Source organism: Molothrus ater, chromosome 20 (assembly GCF_012460135.2).
Source record: "Molothrus ater isolate BHLD 08-10-18 breed brown headed cowbird chromosome 20, BPBGC_Mater_1.1, whole genome shotgun sequence".
Taxonomy (NCBI): domain Eukaryota; kingdom Metazoa; phylum Chordata; class Aves; order Passeriformes; family Icteridae; genus Molothrus; species Molothrus ater.
Window position 1 is genome coordinate 785381 of NC_050497.2, and position 26847 is coordinate 812227.

Sequence of the window (26847 nt, forward strand, 5' to 3'; positions counted from 1 at the left end):
AACTTCCACTTGTGTTTTTCTGCTGAGATATGCCAGTAAGTATTTTTAACAACAGCTGACAGTGTATTTGGGAAGAGATTCTGTCACATACTACAAAAATATTGCACATCTTGCACAGGGCAGGATACAGATGATGTCATCCCTCTGCTCAGAGTTAGGTGCCCACCACCGCTCTCCATTGCCAGTTGCCTCCTGGGACTGTTGGAAGAATAGCCCAGCAGGACTGGGAATGCCAAGGAAACTGTGCTAGGCTGAGCAGTGACATTCATATTTGAAAAACAAGACTGATTTTATTTCTAGTTTGATTTTTTTTTTTTTTGCGTCATCCAGCCAGCAATCTCAATCAGCTTTTGGCAGTCAAATTAAAAGAGTCTTCCTCTTGGAGAGAGATCAAGTCATCTTCCACATTCACAGAGATGACCCAGTCAGATCTCCTGAGCAATGGAGATGGGTCTAATGCCTTCATTCTTCTCCACTTTCCACCTCTTCAGCACCACTTCCCTGCCTGGTTTAGTAGGTAGGATGCCTAGGATGCCTCTAGTCAGGAGGCTGAGAGCTACTTTGTTTTCCAGAAGCAGTGCAGGAAAGCAGCCACCAGGCCTGCCACAATGGCCAGCACGAGGAAGGAGATGGCCCCTGCCCACAGGCCGGGCTGGTGGCCCTTGACCTGCTGCAGAGCCTCAGCAGGGATCATGTTGGTCAAGTTCAGCATAAAGCCCAGTGTCCACCCGATGTCTGTGTTTGCTGCCTGCAGGGAGACAGCACAGGGCATCATCCAAAAGCACCTCTGCCAGGCACCAGCAGCTTGTTGAGGGGCTGAAGGGCATCTGTCCCGTGAGCTGTCCCAGCTGTCTCACATGGGGACCAAGCTGTGATGAACCTGATCTTGCCAGCAGCAGTTGCACAAAGAGCTTTCCTCTCCCCCCTCCCCCAGGGCTAAGGGACAGCTGAACATGGATGACTGCTCTGATCCAGGTGTGCCTCTGTGACCTGCACATGATTTGGATCTGGGGTTTCCTCTATTGCCATAATCCTTCTAATTTGGCTGCAGAGTCAGTAAGATTGGAAAGACCTTTCAGATCATGGAGTCCAGCCATCAGCCCAGCACCACCACCATGTTCATCACTAAGCTGTGTCCTCAAGTGCCACATCCACATGTTGTTTGAACACTTCCTGGGATGGTGAATCCACCAGTGCCTTGGGCAGCCTGTTCCAAAGCCTGACCCTTTCCATTTTCATTTCCATGAAAAAACACCATTCCTAGTACCTAACTAAGCTTCCCCTGGCAAAACCTGAGGCTGTCTCCTCTCATCCTGGAAATATTCTGGTCAGGCCATACTCTGGTTCAAAGTGGTCATGGGGCCACCATCACCTTTCTGATAACAACATCAGAGACCGAAGTGGCAAAATCCTCTGCTTTTCCCTGACCCCCCTAAAATCAGTTACATTCACAGCAGAGAAAGTGAGACAGGAGCTGGCTCAGAGGTTTGGGGGTGGCTAAGAGAGAGCAAAGCTCTCCTGGGATGCCTGGGGAGCAGCCATGAAACAGGGACACACATCTCTGGCACAGAGGACTCCAGAGATGCTGCTCCTGAACATGTCCATTCTCTCCTGCTGCCCACAGGTGTTTACCTGCCTGCTGAAGTGGATGTTGCTCCAGGTGTGCTCATTGAACTTGTAGCCATCAAGCAGCAGCGTCAGGATGTAAAAGGCCACGGAGCAGTAGGTGTGCAGGTACTTCAAATCCTTTGGGAAGCTCTGCACCAGCTGTGAGGCCATCAGGGACAGAGTGCAACAGGGAATGAAAGAGAGGCTCAGAAACCCTCCCTAGCCCAAGGAACAGCAGGGCTTGTACTCCAAGGACAGAGATTTGGGACAGGATAAGCACAAGGCTCCTGGCTGCCCTTCACAGGGCTCTCACCTCTGTCCAGTTCCTCCTGCAGAAGGAAAAGATCGTGGTGTTGACTTCACTCAGAGACTGCTGGCGGGTCAGGTTTAGGAAGTTGAAGGTGTAGTAGAACCCAGCAAAGGCCTGGGGGGCAAGGGAACATGGTGAAAAATAATTGATCCTCAGCTGAGAAAAGACCCAGGGGCCACTCTTGCCTGGGGAGAGAGTTCCAAGTAACTCCCAGGGTTCTGCATCTGGTACACCCTTGATGGTCTGCCAGAAAGTCTCAGAGCTGGCCCACAACCCTGGGGCTGTTCTTGCACTCTGAGCTAGCTCACACAAGCTCCCTCAGACAAGGTCTTCCCGTTTCCCTCAGGGAACGCTGGGACATGGCAGGAGGCAGAAGCCACCTCTGAGCACAGAAGAGGTTGGCAGATAGAACCAGCCCCGAGGAGCCCTCTCTCCCCAGCCCGTTCCACAATCAGTGGCAGAGGAGACACCCAGTCCCTGCCTTCACCCTCCCCCAGGCAGGGGACGGAGGCTGCTTACAAAGAACTGTCCCCGCACGGGGGGCTGATAGACCCCATTGAACCCGCACGGCCCCTGCGCCCCGCAGCTGAAGTTGAAGAGTCTCCGCACGGCCGTGTCACACGCGGCTGGATCCCCTGTCCCCGTCACCGTGAGGACAAGGCCAGGGCTGGCTGAGCTTGGCGCATGCACACAGGGGCTGTCGTAGAGCTCTGCCACGGTGATGTTCTCCTGGTACCCCTGGGGGTAGCAGGGGTGCTTGATCGGGGTACTCGAGCTGGCCTGGAGAGAGATGGAGCCATTAATGGGGCTGCAGTGCCCACTGAAACCCTTCCCACAGCCCATCCCAAAAAGCAGGACTGCACCCCAGGAGGACTGGATGCACCCCACCTGGGAGCTCCCTGAGAGCCCTGGCTCCCGCAGCACTGGGCTCTGCCTCTGTCCCCGGGCAGTTGTGCAGGGACTGTGCTGGGAAACCTCTCTCTGGGCAGAAACTGAGCAAGGCCAAGAGCATGGTGACAGCAGAAAAACTACACATACAGCTGGGCCTGGGAAATTACAAAAAATGCCACTGCACAACGAGATGTGGGGAGAAGGGAGCCTGGCTGGCAACCACCATCACTTTCCACCCAAATGAGGCAATTTTTTGCTTCCCTAGATAAAACCCAAGCCTCTGCCAATTCCTGACGCATTGCCCACAGGCACGCCCAACGCTGCAGGGGGAGATGTGCCACGGCACTGGGAGATGGCTGAGCAGCCCCCGTGCCCCGTGGCACCTGGTGCAGAGCTGCCAGCAGCATCTTCAGGGCCTGGCTCTGCCCGTAGCACAGGTAGCTGTGGCTGTACAGGGAGTAGTTGGTGCCGTAGAGCCGGAAGAACACAGACGTGTTCCTGTCCTCCACGGGGACCCCGGGCTGGAAGGTGATCTGCGTCGAGGCACCGCCGAGGTCCAGAGCTCCCAGAACCTCGGTGTCCTGCGGATGTTCCCATTTCTCTGCAAACGAGAACTGGCCCAACACACAGCGAGGCTTAGGCTGAACTGCTGGCACTCACACTCACCCTCCCTTCCCAGAAGGACTTGGGGGCCCCAGGGGCACCTTCCACGTGCTCCTGGCTCCCTGTTTTACCCCTGCCTGCCCACATCTTCCTCAACCACAGACACTTCCACGGAGCACTCAGGTGTGGCCTCTTGGCTGCCGCACATCTGCTGGGATCCAGACATTCGGAGCAGGGATAAAGGAACCCTGCTCCAGTTCAGCCTGGAGGCTGATCCTGCTGACAGATCCCTGGGACCCCAAAATCCACCCGTGCGTCAGCACACGAGAGCACAGGGCCAGGCTGAGCTGGACACAAAGATCCTGTTAATCCCATTAATGAGGTGGAATCTGCAGCCCACAACCACAGGGGACCTTTGGCTGCCTGACCAGTGCCCCAAAGCTCCATTCCTCCCTCCTCTGCAGATAAGGAAAGCTGGCTGCAGCTCAGACAGGGACGTTCTCCCCACTGCCCCTCCCCTGCCCTCTCCCCAGCTGCACCTTGACCAGTGTCTCCAGCAGGTAGTTGACAGTGATCCAGCCAAAGGAGCCCTCCTCACTCCCCGTCAGGATCCGAGCTCCACGGAAATCCACAGGGTACTCCCCAATGGCCTTGGACACCTCGGCCAAGACCTGCTCGGCCTTGCTGCTGTTCTCCTCCCTGCCAGCAAAGGCACAAACACCTCAGGTGCTGCAGGCCCTGCCTGGCAGCTCTGGCAGCCGGGTTGGCACTGAGAGGCTGCCAAGGAGCTGCTCCCAGACATCTCTCCAGCACTGCCCTGCCTGCAGGTGGCTCCTGCAACCCCCAAATCCCTCGCCCGGGGCCTCGGGACTCTCCCTAAAAACGCTGCCCGCAGGCTCTGCTGGAGCCCTGGCAAAGTCCGTGCCACTCTGGCAAAGGGGGCTCATCCCCTCGGGGCCGCTGCCAGGCCGGTGCTGCAGAGGGCCGGACCGCGTCCCCCGGGCACGGCCAGCGGCTCTCCCGGACACCCCGTGGCACCGCGGGCAGGGCTGCTCTGCCCATCCCCACGGCCTGGCCGGGCAGCACCCCCGTGGCCCGGCCCCTGCGCCCCGCTGCCAGCCCCGGCTCCGGCGCGGCGCAGAGCGCGGCAAGGGCGGGAGGTGCCGGTACCTCAGCAGCCGCATGCCGGCCGTGGCCCCCAGGTACGTGGGGGTCTCCCGCTGCTGCTCGGCCGGGACGATCTTCATGGCCCTGTCCAGGCAAGGCTTCAGGCTGGCGCCAGCCCCCGCGGGATCGTCTGCGTAGCTGGAGATGCCGGGTCCTGCCACAGGCAACCGGTGACGGAGAGAGCCCAGCGCCACCCCGCAGGGACGGCACAGCAGGGGACATGTCCACTCAGGAACGCCATAGGGCTTTTTTGTTGCTTGCCCCAGGTAGTCCCGACCCGTCCCGGAGCTGTCCCGCCAGGAGGCAGCAGCTGTGGCACGGCCACTCGCCCCGGGAGCCGCAGGAGCTCCTGCTCCGGCCAGAGTGGGAGGGCTGCGGGCGTGCCTGGGGATGCTGAGCGCACACCTGATCCCGTAGGGGCCGAAGTGCTGGGCACGGCCAGTCAGTCGTGCAGGAGCTGTGACAAACACAGCTGTTCCCCATTTCCCTGAGGAAGGGGTAGGGTGTCCTGCACCCTGCTGCGAGGGCACGTGGAGCAGATAGGCACACAGAGGTCCCCTTGCACAGCCTCCCTATTTTCACAGGCTGGCACTGGATCTGAGAACCCGGCATGGTCCTGCATTTGGTAGGGACAGGCTCTGGGGTGGAAATCTCACTATCTATCTTCCCGGGAGCTTTGACTCAATAACTGCCATTAGCCCAAGCAGCCCTTGCGTTACACTTTGCCCTCGGGCTGACCTTTGCAGTTAACCAGTAACTGCCATGCTGCCGCTGCCGAGCGAGACATGAGGGCAAGGTGAGCTCTGAGCCCTCTTCTCCTTGCCCAGGCACCCCTGCCCTGGCCTGGTGGCCTTTGCTAGCCCCAGACCGGCTCCATGTACCATTTATCTGCTTCTAGATCTGCTCTCTACAGTGGGCATTTCCTCCAGAGAAACTTGTCCTTGTGCCAAAGCCTGACACAGCACTTTTGCAATAGGAATACACAACCCTGTGGGTATTTAGAAATACCCGATAGATAAATTAGCATTTATCACACCTGGCATGAATCAGCTTTAGTGTGTGGAACAGCCATGCAGGGCAGCACCAAGGCTGGCCAGCCCCGGGTGAGGTGGGCATGGAGAGGGAGGGCAGATCCCAGCACTCACCGGACACAGAGCAGGCCTCCACCTGGGACACGATGCCCGTGCCGTTCTCCTTGTCCGCGCGCCACCGGTAGATGTAGAGGGACGTGTGTGTGGAGCCAGCATCAAACACCAGGCCGTGCTGGGGAGGAGAGGGGACACGGGGTGTCAGGGGAGCAGACCAGTGTCACCTGCTGCAGAGTGAGTGAGAGAAGCTCCGGGAGAGTCATCGGAGCTCTGGTGGCCAGAGGAGCCTAGAATGGCCAAACAAAACTGGTGGTCTCCAGGACAGAAAAAGTCTGGTGGCATTGCAGTTACCAGCTGTGTTGGGGATAAGGATCCATCCCAAGCACCTGGAGCTGGCAGTGCTTTGGGATGAAAAAGCTGCATGTGCTGTGGGGCCAGGCACAGTGATCAAATTCAGCCAGACCTGCTCCAGTCTGTGCAGGGCACTGTCCCCATGTTGGTGACAAACAGCACAGCCTGCCTGAAACCCAGGCAAAACCCAACACCCAATGGTAGCCAGTGAGAGCTGTGCTCCTCCCGAGGACCCTACCTTGGTGCTGGGGGGCAGAAGCACATCCTTCACATTCACGACGCTCAGAATGAGGGCAATGACGCTGCAGACACAGGTGGCTGCCAGGAGACCAGCAATGGCCTTGGCTTTGGAGCCCATTCCTCCTCCAACCTGCAGGGACAGCCCCAGCCCCCAGCTCACACCTCATGCATGGGTATGGGACTTTCCCCTTCCCGACAATGAAGCCATTCTCTGGTACATGGCTGCTCTTAGCATGGAAGAGGATAATATCCACGGCTCCTCTGGACCCATCCCAGTAGGGCTGTTGGCAGCCTCAGGGCTGGGACACTGCCATTCTGAGCACTCCCTCCTTGGAGGATTTTCAGTACAGCTTTTTCAGCCCTGCCTTCTCACCTGCAGCCTCTCAGGTCCCTCTGTGCCCAGCCTGCTCAAGCTGTTGCCTGGCTGGCAATCAGCACCTTCCTTCACAGCAGTATCAGTGGAGGAAGCCCAGCTGTGGATAGCTGGAGTTCCAAGCTGGGACCAGGATCGTGGCCTGGCAGGGTACCAGTGTGACCATCCTCTCTGGGGTGCAGAGCCACATCCCTCCAGCACCCACATGCTGCCACCTCAAAACCCATCCCACCACACTTGGGACCAGGTCCCATCTGTTGCCCAGCAGGCCCAGATTGTCCCTGAGAGGGTCCTCTCTGCTTCAGGCAGGGAAACAGCATCTCCAGCTGTGTGTCTCCTGCCTGGCCCAGCTCTTGCTGATGCCACAGCATGTAAGAGATGCACAGGGACAGTGTCCATGCCTGCTGTTATCCCCACACCTCTCCTGCAGCCCCAAGGGCAGGCAGGAGGGCAGAGGCAGGAAGCTCCTGCTGATCTGGGCACACAGCCAGGCTGGAATGCCCACAGCAATTGTCCTTGGGGACTGGAGCACTTCCCACTTGTCCATCCAGAGCTCAGCTCCCATCAGAAACAGCCCCCAGATACTCCTAAGAAATTGTAGCGAAGCAAAGAGTCTGGTTCTCTGTGACGGCCTCTGCACAGGGCAGCTGAGATATCCATGTGCTCAGCACCTCACAGCTGGTCCAGGTGTGCTTTTTGAAATGCACAGCTCTCTCTCCTCCTCCTGCACTGCCCTGCTTGGTGCCTTGAGCCACACAGGTAGGATGCCTGCTGTATCCTGCTGAGGCTGACCTTGCTTCATACTCCAGCTAAAACCTGTGGGTGGCCTGAGAGCCCTGGGCACCAGAGGCATGGTTTAACCCCACCAGTGCTTTGGGTGGAACCTGGAGCTGTCACTTGGCTACACAATTCTCCTGTGAGTGCATAAAATCCCTGAGAAATTCCCCTGCCATTTTCCCAGACCAGTGGAGAGAAAAGACTTTTGGCAAGGTCAAAGGAGATGCTGATTCCTGTTTTGGAGTCAGCATCTCTGGCAATGAGCAAGGGTGACCAATCTCGTGCATGGCATGAGATGCACAACAACGAACAGCAGCTGTTCTTTGGGCCCATGTCATGGGATATGGGACCACCAAAATCCTTATCAGACCTTGTCCTATAGCCAGGAGCCTTCCCTCTACAATGGCTATGAAGAGATTGTATGGAATCCTCTGATAAATCCTTGTCATAGAAACAAGGAATCATTAAGGACCTCTTTGAGATATTAAAGTGGTTATCGATTCAAAGTTATCTCAGACTCAAATCATTAACCCAGCACCACCAAGAAAACCACTGAATTATGTCCCCAGTTGTCATATCTGCAAACCCCTACCAGCCCTGCTGGGGTTTGCCCAGTTATAACTGTGCTCTGGGATATGATTCATCTGCTCCAGGTAACAAACAAAGCAATGGGAAAAGTCTGCAGCCCAGCCTACATCCTGGAAAACTCTATCCCAGGCACTGTGAAATGGAAGGACACGAATTGGTGACAAATTGCACTGTGCTGCATGCAGGAGAGGGTGGGAAATGTGCTCCTCCTGCTCTGTTAAGGACTAATTCCCATTTTGACTGGACAGGGGGCAACACCCAAAGGCAGCACAGAGCAGGCTCTCCCAGGCAGGACAACAGGGCACAGAAAGGGAGCCCAGTGGGTGGGAAACAATGTGAGAAGCTGATCGATCTGCCTAGGCTTTCTGTGGCATCCCGGGGCTGGGCAGCTCCAGTACCTGCTACCATCCGTGCAGGATCAGGAGCAGCAGGACAGAAGAGTGGTGCTGATGCCTCCAGGGCTGCAGAGGAGGCACGATGCTGCACAGTGTCTGCCCATTTCCAGGTGTGCAAAGTTTCCAGCTGTGCCCAGCAGCTGGAACAGGGCTGCACTTGTTTGTGTAGGGCTGGCCATGATAAAGGGCTTGACAAACACCTGTCGGACATCCCTCACTTGCAGCATTGCAGCATCCCTTGTGCACAGGGAGCAGGGCCTCAAAAATTGGGGCAAAAGGCTCAGAGCCACTGCTGGATCTAAACTGCCTGTTGCTCAGGACAATGGGGGGGCTGACTTCCCACTGGGCACATTTGGGATTTGAAAGCGAAAAGGGCTCTGAAAGTTCTAAGAGGGTGACTGTGGATGCCAGGAGCATCCTTGCCAGGCAGAGCAGTTCCCTGCATCCCACCTCCCACCAGCGCTGGGGCTTGGCAGTGCCCTCCGTGCCCCTCTGTCCCCGCACCTGGGAACCTCGTGCGGCGAGCGGCCGCCCCGGCCCTCTCGCCCTCCCGCACCGCCCCACGGAGCCTGTTTGCCCCAGCACCGCCCCCGCTGCTGCCCGGGGCCCGCTCCCAGCCCAGCTCCATCGAGGGGCAGCAGCCCCCGGGCCCGGCTCCCCCCGTGCCTGCCCCGGCTCACCCCGCTGGCTCCGGCCGCCGCTCCGGCCCCGCCGCGCTCGGCACGGGCTCAGCGCGTACCTGGGGCCGGGAGCCCGCTCCTGGGACAAAGGCTGCCTCGCCGGCGTGGCCCTCCCCTTGGCCCCGGACCAGCAACCTGCCCAGGAGAGCGCTTGTCCGGGAGGCAGCGGGGCTGGGGCCGGAGAGCCGGGGTGGAAAGAGCATCCGGGATTAACCACTTCGCTGCTGGAGGAGCGGCACAGCCTGGCGCGCTCAGCCCGGGGGCGGGGGGGTTGCGCTGCCCGCGCAGATCAGCGAGGGGACAGAGAGATCCCAGGCAGCCCCGGCCCCCGGAGCCTGCGAGCGCCTGGCGCCGGAGGCAGCAGCTGAGCTCCGAGAGCCTCAGACACCCCTGCCAGACCTGCCGCACAAACGCCGTGAGGGGCCGAGCCTGCCCTGTCACTCTGCTGTCACCCGGCTGTCACCCGGCTCTGCGGGACCCCCGCTGTCCTGCTGCAGGCCGAGCCAGGCTGGCAGCGGGGCTCGGGACAGAAACAGGAAGGACCTGGCAGGTGAGGAGCTGTCCCTCCAACCATCCACGTGGGATCCATCCCCACAGCCATCCGCGTGGGATCCATCCCCACAGGCAGGCACCGAGCTGTCCCCACGGTTAGGGAGCTACCCGAATTGCCAGGGTCCGGTCTGTCCCCATGGCCAGCACCTGTCCATGGCCAGAGTCCCGTGGCTTTGGGACAGTGCGGGCAGGGCGGGCAGGGTACGGGCAGAGATGCAGGCAGACGGACCGGCAGATAGGGCAGAGGTGCGGGCAGGGAACGGGCAGAGTGCGGGAGCGTGGTGCAGGCAGGGGGGAGGCAGAGTAAGGGAGGGAGCGGCAGGGTACAAGGAGGGGACAGGCAGAGGGACAGACAGGGTAAAGCCAGGGGTACAGGCAGGGAGCAGGTAGGGGGACAGGGAGGGAGGAGGCAGAGGGACAGGGAGGAACCAGGCAGGGGGACAGGCAGGCCGGGCCCGGGTGTCCGGTGCGAGCAGCGGCCACCCCGAGCTCCCCGCTCCTTCCGCCCGCGGCAGCGCCCAGAGCCCGCCCCGGCCGGGGCCGGACCCGGACGTCCGAGAGCGGCTCAGCTTCGTTTTCGCTTCGCTCTGCTCCGCTGGGGCGGTGTGGGCCCCGAGCCGGCGGGGAGCGGGCTGTGCCCCGATCACCGCCCCACGGAGGGACGGAGAGGGCTCCGGGCACAGGTACGGGACGGCTGGATCGCGGCAGGCGGGAGCTTCGCCCCTGCCCCTTCCCGGCGGCTCGGGGCCAGACAAGTTCATGGTCTCCCCATTCGCCCAGCTTGTGTCCCAGGGGGTCACTTAGGGGGTGGGGGGGACTACGAGCTACAGGGAGAAGGGAATCCCTGGAGGGGCTGGAGGCTCGGGACAGAGGCAGGAGGCTTGGGGCTCCTCTGGCAAAGTCCCTTCCTCCTCGCAGACCTTCCCAAAGATCCTACCAAAGCCTATCCCTCACGCACATGCTCCTCCCAAAGCCCATCCCGCCCCACAGGCCCGCCTCCTAAAGACCATCCCTCCCCCCAAACCCTCTTCCCAAAGACCATCCCTCCCCCCAAACCCTCTTCCCAAAGGCCATCCCTCCCCCCCAAACCCTCCTCCTAAAGACCATCCCTCCCCTCCAAACCCTCCTCCTAAAGACCCTCCCTCCCCCCCAAACCCTCCTCCTAAAGACCATCCCTCCCCCCCAAACCCTCCTCCTAAAGACCATCCCTCCCCCCCAAACCCTCCTCCTAAAGACCCTCCCTCCCCACACACCCTCCGCCCAAAAGCCGCCCCTGCCCACAGTCCCTCTCTGCAGACCCTCCTCCTAGAGACCACGCCTCCCCGCAAACCTCCCAAAGACCATCCCTCCCCAGTGACCCCTCCCCAATCCATCCCTTCCTGCAGACCTCCCCAGAGCCCGTCGATGTCGCCGCGCCTGCTCAGGGCGGTGGGCTGGGGCTGGGCGGCCGTGCTGGCACTGCTGACCGTGGTCGTCTTCGTCCTGGTCCTGCTCCCGGCAAAGGATGCTGTCCTTCCTACCAGAATCAAAGTAGGTGTCCAGTGAGACCTGGGGGAGCCTGCGAATCTCACCAACCCCTTTCTATCTCGAATTCTTCCATCAGCCCTGCCTTCCTCTCAGTTTGCAAGTTTCCCCATGATCAGCCCAGCTTTTCAGGACTTAACCTCATCAAGGTGGCACGGGGCAGATCAGCCTCCCCCAAACCACAGTCCTGGCTGCTTGGTAAGGATGGGAGAGAGAAGTGCAGCCTGCTCTCCACAGCTGCTCCATCTGCCACCCCAGTCACTCTCTTCCCTGTTTTCAGGCATCCAGGTCACCTGTTAGGTTCACACCTCTCTTCCCTACTGCTTTTTGCGGCTGGTCTGCTAAAAAATATCAGGTTTTGTCAGATTTGCTAAAGGCCTGGGAGCAGCCTGGGCTTTGGGCCATGCCTGGGTGCCTCCCTGCTCTGCGACTCACCCCGCTGACCTGTGCGTCCTTCCTGGGCTGTGACTCGCTGAGTGGCGAACCCGGGGCTGTTAGAGGTGGAGCAGGGCTGCTGAAGGGAGGGTGATGTGCAGACCCCTGCTGCTCATGGTCCTACAGGGGAAGCAGGAGCAGAAGCTCTCAGAAACCCCCGTGGCACTTGGTGCAGCCCCGGGCCAGCTGTGAGCCCGTGTCCCCTCTCCTCCCCAGCACGGCCTGGTGTTTGATGCTGGCTCCACACACACGTCCCTCTACATCTACCGGTGGCGCGCAGACAAGGAGAACGGCACGGGCATTGTGTCCCAGGTGGAGGCCTGCTCTGTGTCCGGTGAGTGCTGGGATCTGCCCTCCCTGTCTCGAAGCCTCCTGGAGCACTGTCCCAAACTCTCACAGCACTGTCACTGATCCCTTTCAGTCTGCTCTGAGCTGAAAGGAGATTGCCCTGTGAGGAATCACAGGAAAGGGTCGGGATCATCTGCACCTGAGGGAATCCTACAGTCACTGGGAGGTGCAAAGGTGGGGGAAGAATTGGGCCCCCACTTAGCTCAGATCCTTCAGCCAGTCCTTTCCAGATGTGCATCACCTCACAGCTTGGGATGCTGGATGTGCCCTTTGACCCTTCTCCCCTGCCTCAGTTTCCTTGGCTCTTCTTAACACATCAGTTTACACCTTCTTTCATTATGTCCACCTTCATGTGCCCAGAGGGCCTCCCCAAAGCTCTGTGCAAGTCCCTGAGCAGTCCCCTGTCTCCATTCAGGTGGGGCCTGAGAGCTCCTGGGGCAGCAGTTTGCATTTCGGTATCTGCAGCTCCAAACCGAGCAGGGCAGGTGCTACGGCTTGGACACCGGAGTGTGTCTGAGCAGGCCAGCAGAGATCCCTGGGGAAGGGGTGGACATGTCCCCTGCTGTGCCGTCCCTGCGGGGTGGCGCTGGGCTCTCTACGTCACCGGTTGCCTGTGGCAGGACCCGGCATCTCCAGCTACGCAGACGATCCCGCGGGGGCTGGCGCCAGCCTGAAGCCTTGCCTGGACAGGGCCATGAAGATCGTCCCGGCCGAGCAGCAGCGGGAGACCCCCACGTACCTGGGGGCCACGGCCGGCATGCGGCTGCTGAGGTACCGGCACCTCCCGCCCTTGCCGCGCTCTGCGCCGCGCCGGAGCCGGGGCTGGCAGCGGGGCGCAGGGGCCGGGCCACGGGGGTGCTGCCCGGCCAGGCCGTGGGGATGGGCAGAGCAGCCCTGCCCGCGGTGCCACGGGGTGTCCGGGAGAGCCGCTGGCCGTGCCCGGGGGACGCGCCCGGCCCTCTGCAGCACCGGCCTGGCAGCGGCCCCGAGGGGATGAGCCCCCTTTGCCAGAGTGGCACGGACTTTGCCAGGGCTCCAGCAGAGCCTGCGGGCAGCGTTTTTAGGGAGAGTCCCGAGGCCCCGGGCAAGGGACTTGGGGGTTGCAGGAGCCACCTGCAGGCAGGGCAGTGCTGGAGAGATGTCTGGGAGCAGCTCCTTGGCAGCCTCTCAGTGCCAACCCGGCTGCCAGCTGCCAGGCAGGGCCTGCAGCACCTGAGGTGTTTGTGCCTTTGCTGGCAGGGAGGAGAACAGCAGCAAGGCCGAGCAGGTCTTGGCCGAGGTGTCCAAGGCCATTGGGGAGTACCCTGTGGATTTCCGTGGAGCTCGGATCCTGACGGGGAGTGAGGAGGGCTCCTTTGGCTGGATCACTGTCAACTACCTGCTGGAGACACTGGTCAAGGTGCAGCTGGGGAGAGGGCAGGGGAGGGGCAGTGGGGAGAACGTCCCTGTCTGAGCTGCAGCCAGCTTTCCTTATCTGCAGAGGAGGGAGGAATGGAGCTTTGGGGCACTGGTCAGGCAGCCAATGGTCCCCTGTGGTTGTGGGCTGCAGATTCCACCTCATTAATGGGATTAACAGGATCTTTGTGTCCAGCTCAGCCTGGCCCTGTGCTCTCGTGTGCTGACGCACGGGTGGATTTTGGGGTCCCAGGGATCTGTCAGCAGGATCAGCCTCCAGGCTGAACTGGAGCAGGGTTCCTTTATCCCTGCTCCAAATGTCTGGATCCCAGCAGATGTGCGGCAGCCAAGAGGCCACACCTGAGTGCTCCGTGGAAGTGTCTGTGGTTGAGGAAGATGTGGGCAGGCAGGGGTAAAACAGGGAGCCGGGAGCACGTGGAAGGTGCCCCTGGGGCCCCCAAGTCCTTGTGGGAAGGGAGGGTGAGTGTGAGTGCCTGCAGTTCAGCCTAACCCTCGCTGTGTGTTGGGCCAGTTCTCGTTTGCAGAGAAATGGGAACATCCGCAGGACACCGAGGTTCTGGGAGCTCTGGACCTCGGCGGTGCCTCGACGCAGATCACCTTCCAGCCCGGGGTCCCCGTGGAGGACAGGAACACGTCTGTGTTCTTCCGGCTCTACGGCACCAACTACTCCCTGTACAGCCACAGCTACCTGTGCTACGGGCAGAGCCAGGCCCTGAAGATGCTGCTGGCAGCTCTGCACCAGGTGCCACGGGGCACGGGGGCTGCTCAGCCATCTCCCAGTGCCGTGGCACATCTCCCCCTGCAGCGTTGGCCGTGCCTGTGGGCAATGCGTCAGGAATTGGCAGAGGCTTGGGTTTTATCTAGGGAAGCAAAAAATTGCCTCATTTGGGTGGAAAGTGATGGTGGTTGCCAGCCAGGCTCCCTTCTCCCCACATCTCGTTGTGCAGTGGCATTTTTTGTAATTTCCCAGGCCCAGCTGTATGTGTAGTTTTTCTGCTGTCACCATGCTCTTGGCCTTGCTCCATTTCTGCCCAGAGAGAGGTTTCCCAGCACAGTCCCTGCACAACTGCCCGGGGACAGAGGCAGAGCCCAGTGCTGCGGGAGCCAGGGCTGCTCAGGGAGCTCCCAGGTGGGGTGCATCCAGTCCTCCTGGGGTGCAGTCCTGCTTTTTGGGATGGGCTGTGGGAAGGGTTTCAGTGGGCACTGCAGCCCCATTAATGGCTCCATCTCTCTCCAGGCCAGCTCGAGTACCCCGATCAAGCACCCCTGCTACCCCCAGGGGTACCAGGAGAACATCACCGTGGCAGAGCTCTACGACAGCCCCTGTGTGCATGCGCCAAGCTCAGCCAGCCCTGGCCTTGTCCTCACGGTGACGGGGACAGGGGATCCAGCCGCGTGTGACACGGCCGTGCGGAGACTCTTCAACTTCAGCTGCGGGGCGCAGGGGCCGTGCGGGTTCAATGGGGTCTATCAGCCCCCCGTGCGGGGACAGTTCTTTGTAAGCAGCCTCCGTCCCCTGCCTGGGGGAGGGTGAAGGCAGGGACTGGGTGTCTCCTCTGCCACTGATTGTGGAACGGGCTGGGGAGAGAGGGCTCCTCGGGGCTGGTTCTCTCTGCCAACCTCTTCTGTGCTCAGAGGTGGCTTCTGCCTCCTGCCATGTCCCAGCGTTTCCTGAGGGAAACGGGAAGACCTTGTCTGAGGGAGCCTGTGTGAGCTAGCTCAGAGTGCAAGAACAGCCCCAGGGTTGTGGGCCAGCTCTGAGACTTTCTGGCAGACCATTAAGGGGGTGCTGACCTGTGTGCCAGGCAGCCACAGACCTCTGTTCTCCCAACGCCATTCCCTGTCCATGTGGGCAGCATTCCCAGCTCCCTCCTCCAGGGTCACTGCCAGCACTTTGCAGTGTTGAGCGGGGCCTTACAGGGATCCCTGCTTATGGGTGGGTGGCATCAGTGCCCTGAGTGCTTCAATAACTTGTCACCTTTGGTCTCGACACCCACAGGCCTTCTCAGGGTTTTATCACATCCTTCACTTTCTGAACCTGACAGGAGGGCAGCCCCTGAGCTTGGTCAATGCCACCATCAGGCAGATATGCAACAGCAGCTGGAAACAGGTGAGATCCTGCCCAGGAGTGCGTTTCACCTGGGCACTGGGCAGCCTGAAGGCTCATCCCCAGCCCCTCCTCTGCTGTGCTCAGCTGTAGAGAGCCAGGAGGAGCACAAAGGTCTCTGCGCCTGGAGAGAGATGGGAGAGCAGCCTGCTGCTCCCCGGGGTCTCTTTGTTCCCAGCTGCACTGAGGGGCTGTTCCCCAATGTGGGCACATCCAGCACTGCTCTGGGTCCAGCCTCCCCCTGTTCTCCCACCTCTGCAGGTGCAGGAGTTGTTCCCCACGGCGAGCAGGACCCAGCTCCGTGACGCCTGCACAGCCAGCTCCTACATCCTCACCCTCCTCCTGCAAGGCTACAAATTCAACATCACAACATGGCCCAGCATCCACTTCATCCAGCAGGTAGGAGAGTGTCCAGCAGCCCCCAGCTTCCACACTTTGTGCCATGAAGTGCCTTGTGCCTGCCCTGCTGCTGCTGGAGACGGGGATACCAGGGCAGCACAGCCCCACTGCCCATACACAGGGCAGCTCTTGAGCTACACTCACACAGCTGCTGGCACATCTGGCCTGGCCCTTTGTGCTCTCCCCCAGTTTATGTCACTGCTGGGGCCTCTGCAGCCCAAGGTGGGCACAGAAATGGTGGTTGTGGAGCAGGACCTGAGGGTGCAGGCTCTTCTCTAGTTTGCCTGTTACTTTTCAGCCTTTCCCATCCCTCTTCCCTGTCTGTCTGCACAGGTTGCTAACACAGATGTGGGCTGGACTCTAGGCTACATGCTCAATCTCACCAACCTGATCCCCTCAGAGCCTCCCACAGCAGGCACAGAGCTCCCAAGAAGCATCTGGATAGCAGCCACACTTCTGCTGGCCATCATGCTCATCCTCATCTTCTGCCTGCTCACAGCCAAGTGCTGCCACAGAAACTCCTCGGGCTATGAGCAGCTGTAGCAGCACTGCCTCCAGAGGCTGCCAGGCCGGGTCCTGCTGCCACTCCTCTGCAAGGAGCTACTTCCTGAGAATCACCCTGTGTGCCCAGGGGCCACAGACTTGTCCTGGGGGGCCCTGACTCCTGGCCCGGTGAGCTGGAGCACAGCTGTAAAACACCCTCCTCACAGCTGTGTGCTCTCTGGCTCTCCTTTCCCTGCGCTGCTGGTTGGAGATGCTCCAGGAGGGAGGGCTTGGCCATGAGGGGCAGGGGTGCTGTGGGGTGGCTGAGATGGGGGCTGGGGGGTCTGGCAGCAGTGGGACTGTCACAGGGCTGCTTACAGCCCACAGCAGAAACCCAGGGTGGGAAAAACACATCCTGCCCCATCCCAGGGCTAGGGTCTGCATCTCCCACGGCCAGTGCCAGCCCCAGGGGCCGTGGCTTTGGGGATCTCTGGGACACTGGCCTGGTAGACAGGGCTCTGCCTAGGGCTGGGAAGCCCTGTGAGGGGGGGATGGCACAGCTGCCTCCTCTCCTGCAATGAGGTTCCTCTGCAGTCCAGCTGCAGCCCATGCCCCATGGCTGGCAGACAGCTCACCCTCCCTTTCCAACACAGGGTGACTTGGGAACACTGCTGGGACATGGCAGAGGCAGCTTCCAGGGCCCCCTGTACATTTTTGGGGAGTCCTGTTGGCAGCCAAGTGATGGGTGAGTTGAGACACCTCCTCAGAGAAGGAAAAGCCTGTCCTTGTGCCCTGTTGGCTCCACTCCAAAGTCCAGCAGACACCTCAGTGTCTGCAGGGACACCTCCCATAGATTCGTTGCCTCACCTTTGAGTCTCTGTCGTCACCACAGGACGAAGTAATAAAATCACTTCTGGGAGACAGAAGTAATAAAATCACAACGATTTGGAAGCAGAGTAGCAGGCATTTCCCCATGTGCTGCCTTTTATTTGTTTATTTGGGTGATGAGAACTGTGAGGTGCCCAGCATTCCACAGGGACACCAAAGGTCTGCTGCTCACTGTGGGAACGCAAACAACAGCATGAATCATCCACAGAGCAGCTAAAAATGAGCAGAACCAAAGGCAAAGGCCATGGGCAGGACCCAGCTCAGCCATGTGCAGGGCAGGACTCACAGCCTGCTGGAGCCTCATCCTGACACCCATAGGGTCCAGGCCTTCTGCTGGTGGGACAGTGCTGTCTCCAGGAAGGCACTGAGGAACATCAATCCCTTTATTCCAGGTGAAAGGAAGAGGATGAGGTGGGTGGTGAGATGTGATGATGAGATGACTTGACATGCCATACCACGGTGATGAGATGGACTCTCTGGAGGGGCATGGACCATGCTTCTGACTGTGGGTGCTCAGTGTCCTTTCTCCAAGACCATCTCCATGAAAGCCCCAGCCACAGCCCCTCCACAGGGCCAGCTGGGGTCCCACAGAGCATCCCTCAGGCTGGCAGACCCAGCAGGGACCCGCTGGCTCTTGGTGGCCATGCTTAGAGCTGGCATTGCATGGAGCACCCTGGAGTGCCTGCCCCATGCCCCACCAGGCTGGCACCAGGGCACTGTCCCACGGCCAGGCTGGCCCTCCACAGCCCCAGGGCCAGCTGGTGGGATGGAGCCATGTCTGTAACACACAGAGCACTGACAGCAGGCACACAGGCTCGGCTGAGGCTTCTGCAGGCTGATCCCATTGTGTCTCCATGGAAGTGGAGCTCCTCTGGAAACCTCAGAGTGCCTGTCTGCATGATGGGGGCCAGGCCCACGGAAAAGCAGACCCCAGTTCTCTGGAGCTGTGGAGGTGACTCTGCTCAGCAGCACAGACCCAGTCCTGGGCTCCAGTTATGCAGGCAGGAGCAGGGGGACTCCAGCAGCCCCAGTCTGTCCCTGCTGGGCTCCCAAACATGGCCAGGCTCCTACACCCACAGCTGCAGGAGCAGGGCAGCGAGCCCCAAGACGAGGGTGAGGATGATGAAGGTGATGGCTGCAGCCCACAGGGAAGACCTGTAGCCCTTCAGCCTGGCTGGAGCCTCGGTCGGGACCATGTTGGTGAGGTTCAGCATGTACCCCAGCGTCCAGCCCACGTCAGCACCCCCAGCCTGCCCAGAGAGAGGGGATGGGGTCAGCCCTGCCCAGAGAGAGGGGACGGGGTCAGCCCTGCAGGGGAGCCACTGCTGGCCCAGGGCCACCCACCATCCTGCTCAGCCCACAGCAGTGCCATCGGGGGCAGGCAGGGCTCTCTGCACCACTGCTCCCCAGCACCCCCACGCAGGGAGTGGCTCCTCCCCAGCACCTCCACACAGGGGCTGGCTCTCCCCAGCACCCTAACATGGGCTGGTTCTCCCCCAGCACCCCAATGTGGGGCTGGTTCTCCCTCAGGACCACCTCTGCTCCCCCTCACAGGCTGGGAGCACTGCCCACCTTCATCTGGAAGCAGATGTTGTTCCAGCTGCTCTCGTTGAACCTGTAGGCGTCCAGCAGGAGGGTGAGGATGTAGTTGGCGTTGGCACAGTATTTCGGCAGTCGCTTGGGATTCTCTGTGGGGTAGCTGGAAGAGAGCTGGGGTGGGGAATGTTTGGGGATGAAGGGGAGTTATTGACAGGCATTTTCTGTGCAGAGACAAAGCCCTGAAATGTGCTGCATGAGCAGCAGTGGCTCCACAGTCACTAGGATCCAGGAAGAGACTCCTGGGCCGGGCAGTGATTTTAGACCTCTCTATGCAGAGCAACTCCTTTGGGGAGGATTTACACTCCACATGGAAACAGAGGTACATATTATAGCTTATTGTAGCTCCTCCTGCCCCAGATTCTCCATCTCAGCCTCTTCATGCAAGGGGCTCCTGCACTCTGCCCCGTGGTGGTGCTGGCACATTTCTGGGTTTATCCACCCCCACGTATTGCCCAGAGGAGCTGTGGCTGCTCCATCCCTGGAAGTGCTCAAGGCCAGATTGGATGGGTTTAGAGCAACCTGGTCTAGTGGAAGGTGTCCCTGCCCACATCAGGGATGTGGAACAAGATGAGCCCTCCCACCCAAACCAGTCTGGAATTCTATGATTCCAAGATTTGACTTGTCTCCAGCATCGTGCCACCAGCTGGCTCTGTTCTCACCATCCTCCCTGGCATTCCCATCCCCACCTCCATCCCCATCCCCACCTTCAACCCCCCAGCTGCTTGCTGCCCTTGCCTGCCCTAGCTGCCCTTTTCCCAAGGGTGAATGAGCAAGGAGTAGATGCAGGACAGTCCCAGCTCCACACAGAGCTCAGGGGTGGCTCTGCTGTGTAGGACACAGCTCAGAACCAGAGAGCCTTGCCCTGGAGTGGTCTCCACTGCCTCCCCCCACCCCAGGACCCCTTTGCTTCTGCATGTCCCACTGTGGCTCCATGCTGAGGAGCGTACATCCTCCCAGCTCCTGCTGCAGAGCCCCTCGATGGCCTCTCTGACCGCGGCCAGCGGCTGCCCGTCCGTCAGGTTCAGGAACTTGAAGTTATAGTAGAAGGCAGAGAAGGCCTGCAAGGCAAGGGACAGAAACAGAGACAGAAACCCTGGTGAGCTGCATGGGGCACCCCCAGCAGCTGCCCGATGCAGGAGGTGGGGTTTTCCTTCACGGGGTTTGTCCCAGCCCAGGTAGCCCCGGGGCATTGCTGTCCCTGTCCCTGTCCCTGTCCCAGCAGGTGCTGGGCTGGGGGTTGGTGCCTGCTGGTGACAGCAGCACAGCCAGAGCCTTGCCTGTAGCTGCTGTCTCAACTCCTATTGACAAGCCCTGTTTTATTAACAAATCCCTGGCAGTGCCCAAGGCCAGGTTGGACAGGGCTTGGAGCACCCTGGGATAGTGAGAGCTGTCCCTGCCCGTGGCAGCCGGGGGGAGCTCAAGATGAGCTCGAAGATCCCTTCCAACCCAAACCAGTCTGGGATTTGATGACTCCCAGCATCCCGTCCCGTTTGGAGGTTTGGCTGGAAAAGCACCCAGCAGCAATGGCCAGTGTGCCCTCAGGCAGCGGTGCCTGGGGAGCCTCTTGCCCTGTTCCTGCAGGGAGGTGACAGTGCCACGGGGCAGCGGGGACAGCCCAGCGCCGGGGGAGCCTTTCCGGGGTGGGAGGACGGGTTTGCCTTACGATGAACTGTCCCCGGAGCGGGGGCTGCGGGACACCGTGGAAGGCGCAGTCCTGGCTCTGGCCGCACGCCGAGAAGTTGCAGAGGCTCCTGAGGGCTGCCAGGCAGGCGCTGGCGTTGCCCCGGCCCTCCAGGGTGACCGCGCTGTCGCCCAGGGCCAGGCGCGGGTCGCTGCCGTCCGTGCAGGGGCTGGCGCGGAGCGAGGACAGCGACACGGTCTCCTTGTAGCCCTTGGGGTAGCAGGGGTGCTGGACCCGTGTGCTGGGGAACGACTCCTGAGGACAGCAAAAAGCAGCTGCAGCTCTTCCGGAGCCTCCTGGCTGCGTGTGGACACACCCAGCACCTCCCCAAAACCCAGGCACCGGCATTCTCAATTCCTCTGCAGGGAACGACCCTCCTGCCCTTCAGTCCTGGCCTTGCTAGCTGTCCCAGCATGAGCCCAGCGCTAATTCTCACTCTGCTTTATCTCATTCCCTCTCCCACAGAGGCAGACCAGTTTCAAGGACCCAGCATGTCTCTGCCCTGGCCAGAAGGATCATCTCTGGGGACATGTAAAGCCCTCTCTAGCTTTAGAGAGGCTAAAACTAAAACCAGCTAAAACCTCTAAAACCAGCTCTAGCCCTGGTTCTAGCTCCAACTCTATCCAGGGTCACCATATGGGACTTTCCTGGCCATACAGCAAGGGCAAACCCTTCTGGCTCACCAAGGCAGCTCTGCTGGTGAGGTGCAGCTCCATAAAGATGCTCTTCACCTCTGACCTTCCAAAAAATGGCCTGGGAAAGGTCTTCAGCTCACATTTCTCAGGTTGTGAAGTCACAGAGTAGCTGAGGTTCAGGGGAGCTGTAGGCTCCCTGTGATCACCCTCTTGTTAAAGCATGACCAACTAGAGCAGGCTGCCCAGAGCCTTGACCCATCAAGTTCTGAGGATCTCCAGAGACAACGACTCTACAGCATTTCTGGGTCTTATTCCAGTATCTGATCATTCCTACTGGGGAAAACTTTTCCCCTTTGTCTGGTTGGAAACTCAGATGTTCCAGCTTGTGCCCCTTGCCTCTTGCCCTGGCACTTTGCACCTCTGAGAAGAGCCTGGTCCTGCACTTCTGCACACCCCATGTGAAGCCAGAAGATCCCAAACTGCCCCTTGTGACACCTTCCCCATTCCTGGCAGTGTCCAAGGCCTAGTTGGACGGGGCTTGGAGCAGCCTGGGATAGTGGAAGGTGTCCCTGCCCATGGCAGGGGGCAGAACATGATGATCTTTAAAGTCCCTTCCAACCCAAACCAGCCTGGGATTCCATTATACCCAAGCTCCTCTCCACATCTGCCCTGCCATGCTCCAAGGAGCCTGTCCTTGCTCTCAGTCCTTGCTAATGCCTCTCCAGAAGAGCCCTGCCTGTCCTTACTTTATGCATTAACAGGTGTTTGGTTGGCATTGTGACACTGCAGGCCTCAGAAGCCTCTCACCACAATCAATTCCTTCGCCAGCCGCTTCAGCATCTCGTCCTGCCCGTAGCAGAGGTAGCTGTGAGCGTAGATCTTGTAGCTGTACCCGTACAGGGTCAGCTCAGAGGTTTCATTCCGGCTCAGTACTGAACCTTCGGGCATAAAGGTGATTTGAGTGGATGCTCCTCCAAGATCCAGAGCTCCAAAAATGTTGGCTGCCTCTGGACGAAGCCAGGCGTGTGCTTTGGGAGAGTACTGCCAACGAGAACCAGGGGAGCAAGAGGAGTAGCACAGAATGCCCTGAGCAGAATTCTCATCCCATTGAAGACAACAGGATTTGGTTATTAAATTCAATGGGCCTCTGCATGTGAGCCCTCCCACCCTTCCTGCCCAGACAGCTGAGATAGTGATCAGAGCCACGGCAGAGATGGAAGCTCAGGTGGTCAGCGGGAGCTGACACTCACTCTCAGGTGGTCAGTAGGTGCTGACCTCACCTGTGGGCTCACCTGGCTCTGAGTCACCACCACCCTCATCCCCCCCCCCCCCCCGGCCAAAGGGCTGGTGGCAACTGGCTCAGGGACTTGCCCTTGCCAAGGAGGCTGCAGGGGTCTGGGGCAGGAGGAAGGATTTCTATCCAAGAATCCTCCAACAGCCCCCACAGGAGCCCAGCACTGAGCTGTGGCAGGGCTGGGACAGAGCTTTGGTGTGAGCTGTCTTCAGCTGGAGTCTCCCAGCACTGCAGGAAGATGGAGCTTCCCAGTCAGGGACGGAGCTCCCAGTCCCTGAGAGACCCTCTGTCCACTCGCCATGGAGATTGCCCTAAGCTCTCAGCAGACACCCTCATTCCTGAGTCCTCCCTCCTCACTCACTGTGGGCAAACCAGAGGATGTGTCTCCTTCCCTTGGATCATTCCCAAAAGCTGCTAACCCTGACCTTTCCTGCACTGAGAAAGCTTGAGGAAAATCAGAAAAGCTCTATTAGCAAAGGCATGGGTGTTGCACCCTTCTCCCACCTTGGTGAAGGAGTCCAGCAGGTAGTTGATGGTGATCCAGCCATAGGCCCCCTCCTCCTCTCCTGTAAGGATCCGAGCCCCTTTGAAAGCCACAGGGTACTCCTGCATGGTTTTAGCAACCTCAGCCAGGACTTGCTCTGTTGCTGAGCTGTTCTGTTCCCTAGGAAGGATGCAAAGGACAGGACACATACCCAACTACAACAGAGGAAACACAAAGTCTGGTTCTCTCCCAGTTCCACATACTCCCAGTTTTTGCAACAAGCAGTCTGTCTGAAAGGGTTTCCTGCCACATGGCTTGTCTGAGCTGCTCATCCGAGGTGAATCCCAGCAGCCTCAGTGCAGCTTGATCCCAGTCACCCAGAGCCTTCCCAGGCCACCCTTCCCTGCTCGGGTGCTGGAGGCTGGAGGGGGTTGTGCTGCAAGAGCCGGGTTTGAACATCCCCCCCTGGCTGTGCCCAGGCTGGTTGCTGACCTCTGGGGTTTTCAGGAAGGTTTCAGGCTGGGTTCAGCCCTCTCAGGGGGGAAGATGTCTCAGGGCTGTTCTTGCTCTCTGAAGTGAGCAACCTTCAGGCTATGGCCCAGCTCCTTCCCAGGTCTGATTGCCAGGGCACAGAAATAAGTGAGCTATCTGCACCATAAAACCAAGGGCCATGAAATGAAGGCTGCCATTTGAAGAGAGCTAATATGGGCTGGTGAAAGGTGAGGACAGGACCTGCAGCACTTTGTTGCCTCCTACCTCTGCCCCACCAGCACCCTTCCACCTGGGCAGGTGGCACATCAGCTGGCATCCCAACCCCCTTGTTATTAAGGAATAATGAAGAGCAAACAAAGCAGTGAAAAACATGTCTTGCTTAGAACTGGGACATCCTGGGATGTCCCAACAGACATTGCTTAGGACAGTTCAGCCCTCCCTGTGTCCCCACCAAGCTGCCTTTTCCCCCTCTCCTCCCTGCCCAGTGTGGGAGCTGGGCTCCTGGCCCTGTGCAGGAGCTGTCCTGGCAGTGGCTGTTTGCAGCTCTGTCACTGCTGCCACCCCCTGCCCCCAGCAGTACCTCAGCAGCCTCATGCCAGCCGTTGCTCCAAGATAAGCTGGGACATCCCTCTGCTTCTCAGCAGGAATAACCTGCAGGGCTTTATCCAAGCACTCCCTTAGGGAATTGCCACCTTCAGGGGGATTGTTGGCATAGCTTGATATGCCTTGCCCTGAAAAAGAGTCAGGATGGGACAGGCTGATGGGAATGGCTTGGGTCAGGGTTGTGGGAACAAGAGGGCACAGTGCAAGGAGAGTTGGCACCTCTTAGCAACAAAGGTACTTTTCCAGGGTCCCCTGGTCCCCTGAGGCCTGACTGACTCACACGTCCATTCCTCTCCCGTGTCTCCCTTGCTTTCAGCAGTGTCACTCTAGGTGACACCTTCTCCAGCCAGGACAGCAGCTGGGAGCACTCCAAGGTGGAGGAGCAAAAACTGATTCACCATCAACATGCTCCAGTCCCCCCAGTGCAGGGGCACCACACGGTGCTGAGGGCCCAGGGACCCCCAGCCACAGCCAGAGCTCCCTGGTGCCCACAGTGCCACCCGAGGGACAGGGCTGTCCAGGCCAGGCCACCCCAGCCACCATGGAACAGGGCAGGACAGAGCTCATGGCAGGGGGATACTGACCCTGGACATCACAGGACAGGGTCTGGCTGACCACTCCAGTGTCGTTCTCCTTGTCCGAATCCCACTGGTACACGAAGAGAGAGGTGTGGGATGAGCCCGCATCAAACACCATCCCATACTGCAAGGGAAATCAACACAGAATCAAGGTGGGGGAGCAGCAGCCTGGCCCTGGCCTCATTGTGGCCCTGCCAGGGCAGTGGGGCCAGAAGATTGCCCCAAACCCATGTGTGAGGCACAAAAGCCATCAGCTGTGCCATGGCAGAGCAGAGCCGTGGCCTCAGCACCCCACAGTGACCAAGGGACTGTCATTCCCTCTCCTGAGGTCTGTGCTGCAATGCCAACCCACACAAACATTTCCTGTTGTTTCCTCATGCTGTTTTATTTTCTTTCATGCTCACATACCTTTTGTGTCTACACTGGCCCCACCTTGGGGCCAGCAACTCTCCCATCTCTGGTGCTCCCTGCTAGCCCACAGCAGCACCCAGCCTGGGCAGGGCCTCTCCAGGGGCACTCAGCCACCTGCCCCTGCCCCAAAAGCCTTTCCCCCCAGCCAAAGCCCTGCCAGCCCTCCCAGCAGGGTGGGATGCCATGCCCAGGGCACGACAGGGGGAGGCAGGATGTTTGTGCCATGGTGTGAGGTAGGGACAGACTGGGGGGAGCTGGCAGGAACAAGGGGCACACCGAGGTAATCTCCAAACCTGGCACAGCACAGTGGGGATTAGTTCTAGAGGAACCTTCCCCTCTGACTTTCTTCTGCCTGCACCTCGAAGTGGGGACAAAACCCCCACCCTGCTACTGCCAGGGAGGTCCTGACCCCACTGCCCCTCCCAGCCCCACGGAGCAGCTGCTGGCTCAGAGCACCTGCCCAAGGGGACTGGGCTCACCAGGTGCTCAGGGACCTGCTCTGGGCTCACCTTGACCGTGGGAGGCAGCGTCACATCTTCAACCCTCACCAGGCTGAGAACCAGGGCGATGATGGAGAGTGCCACCAGCGCCCCGATGATGGCACTGGTGAAGGATTTCTTCCTGGCCAGCATTGGGGGCAGGCTCCTGAAAACCCAGGCAGGGAGAAGTGTGGCTGGACCTGGGGACAACAGAGTCAGTGAGAGCTGTGAGGAGACCACTCCCAAAGCTGACCCTGTCTCAAGCCGTGCCACTCAGAACCCTGGGGAATAATCAGATCTTTTCCTGGGAAAAACACTAATAGGATAAAATACAGGGAGCTGGAGGAAAGAGGGGCTGGTTGCCCCACAGCCTGGCAGAGCCATGATGGGATCACAACAATCTCCCAGCTCCCACACCTGGGCCTGGGAGGGGTGAGAGGAGCCCTGCACAGAACAGAAGAGAGCACGGGGAGCTGCAGAGCCCTCACTGAGGCACTGCAGCAGGGCAGGCAGGGTGAGTTTCATGTGCCCCAGCTCACCAGGCTGTGCCCTGGGGGTCCCTCAGGGTCCTTCTGTGCTCCTCCAGTGCAGCAAATCCAGCTTGGACTTGCCTTTTATGTCCTCTGGAAGTGGATACTGCTGGAAAATCTTTCCCCCATTATTTTCTCTGAGGGCTCATCAGCCATAGGTGAAACTCTTGAATATCTGTTCTCCTGTTTGTCTTGCAGGTGTATATTCATGGCCCAGTTTGGCACTGCCTTTATCTTCAGCCAGTTAGTTCCTCCTCCTCCTCATTTGAATGAAGGACAAATCACTGCATTTAATCCTTGTCCCTCTGCTTCTCTGGCCTGTCACATCCCCTGTTTCTGTTTTCTCTTTGCTCTCCCCAGCTTTCACATTCCCATTCCAAGCTCTCTACAAGGTCTGTAAGAGGTGAGAGTGATATTTGCAGCACCCACTGCCCTGCAAGCTGACAGAGTGGGAGGTTACTGCAGGTTTTACCACAGTGAGGTGGAAGCTCCCATCAGAGGGGAAGATTGCCCTGCCAGGGCTCTCAGCAGCACCAGCTGGGCATGGCCTTGGGAGAGGCCAAGACACCCTCATGGCCCAGCTGGGGCTGTGGCCACCCCTTCCCTGGGTTTGTCCCAGCCTTGTGCTGCTCCTGGGGTCCCTGCAGAGCCCGAGGAGAGGTGAAGGACTGGGGAGGACTCAGGATTTCCCGGGAGAGGAAGGGATGGGGAGCAGGGATGTGCTGTCCCTGGGCCCACGGCCCAGCTGCTTCCTGCTGCTGCAGCTCCCTGATAAGAGCCCCTGGGCTGTGGCAGGGTCTGCAGGGCCAGAGCAGCTCCAGCTGCCTCAGCTGAGCCC

General features: G+C 59.5%; 3 protein-coding genes across 3 annotated transcripts; 1 reads left to right on the forward strand and 2 right to left on the reverse strand.

Moving 5' to 3' along the window:
* Positions 1-556: 556 nt before the first annotated feature.
* ENTPD8 (ectonucleoside triphosphate diphosphohydrolase 8) lies at positions 557-6376 on the reverse strand. Its single transcript, XM_036393996.2, has 9 exons — positions 6257-6376; positions 5725-5842; positions 4583-4733; positions 3952-4111; positions 3193-3423; positions 2438-2698; positions 1922-2032; positions 1633-1767; positions 557-748 (listed from the first exon to the last, which is right to left on the reverse strand). Exons 1-9 carry the CDS (start codon positions 6374-6376, stop codon positions 557-559), a joined length of 1479 nt encoding a protein of 492 aa, XP_036249889.1.
* A 3847-nt stretch (positions 6377-10223) lies between these two features.
* On the forward strand, positions 10224-16561 carry LOC118693405 (ectonucleoside triphosphate diphosphohydrolase 8-like). The gene is made up of 10 exons (XM_036393968.1): positions 10224-10306; positions 11009-11153; positions 11799-11916; positions 12551-12701; positions 13170-13329; positions 13858-14088; positions 14584-14844; positions 15346-15456; positions 15715-15852; positions 16186-16561. Exons 2-10 carry the CDS (start codon positions 11028-11030, stop codon positions 16393-16395), a joined length of 1506 nt encoding a protein of 501 aa, XP_036249861.1. The 5' UTR covers positions 10224-10306; positions 11009-11027; the 3' UTR covers positions 16396-16561.
* Positions 16562-18290: 1729 nt separating this feature from the next.
* Positions 18291-25632, reverse strand: LOC118693465 (ectonucleoside triphosphate diphosphohydrolase 8-like). The gene is made up of 9 exons (XM_036394070.1): positions 25510-25632; positions 24596-24713; positions 23989-24139; positions 22937-23096; positions 21946-22179; positions 20486-20758; positions 19770-19880; positions 18796-18933; positions 18291-18473 (listed from the first exon to the last, which is right to left on the reverse strand). The coding sequence occupies exons 1-9, from the start codon at positions 25630-25632 to the stop codon at positions 18291-18293; spliced, it is 1491 nt and encodes a 496-aa protein (XP_036249963.1).
* Between the last annotated feature and the right edge of the window lie 1215 nt (positions 25633-26847).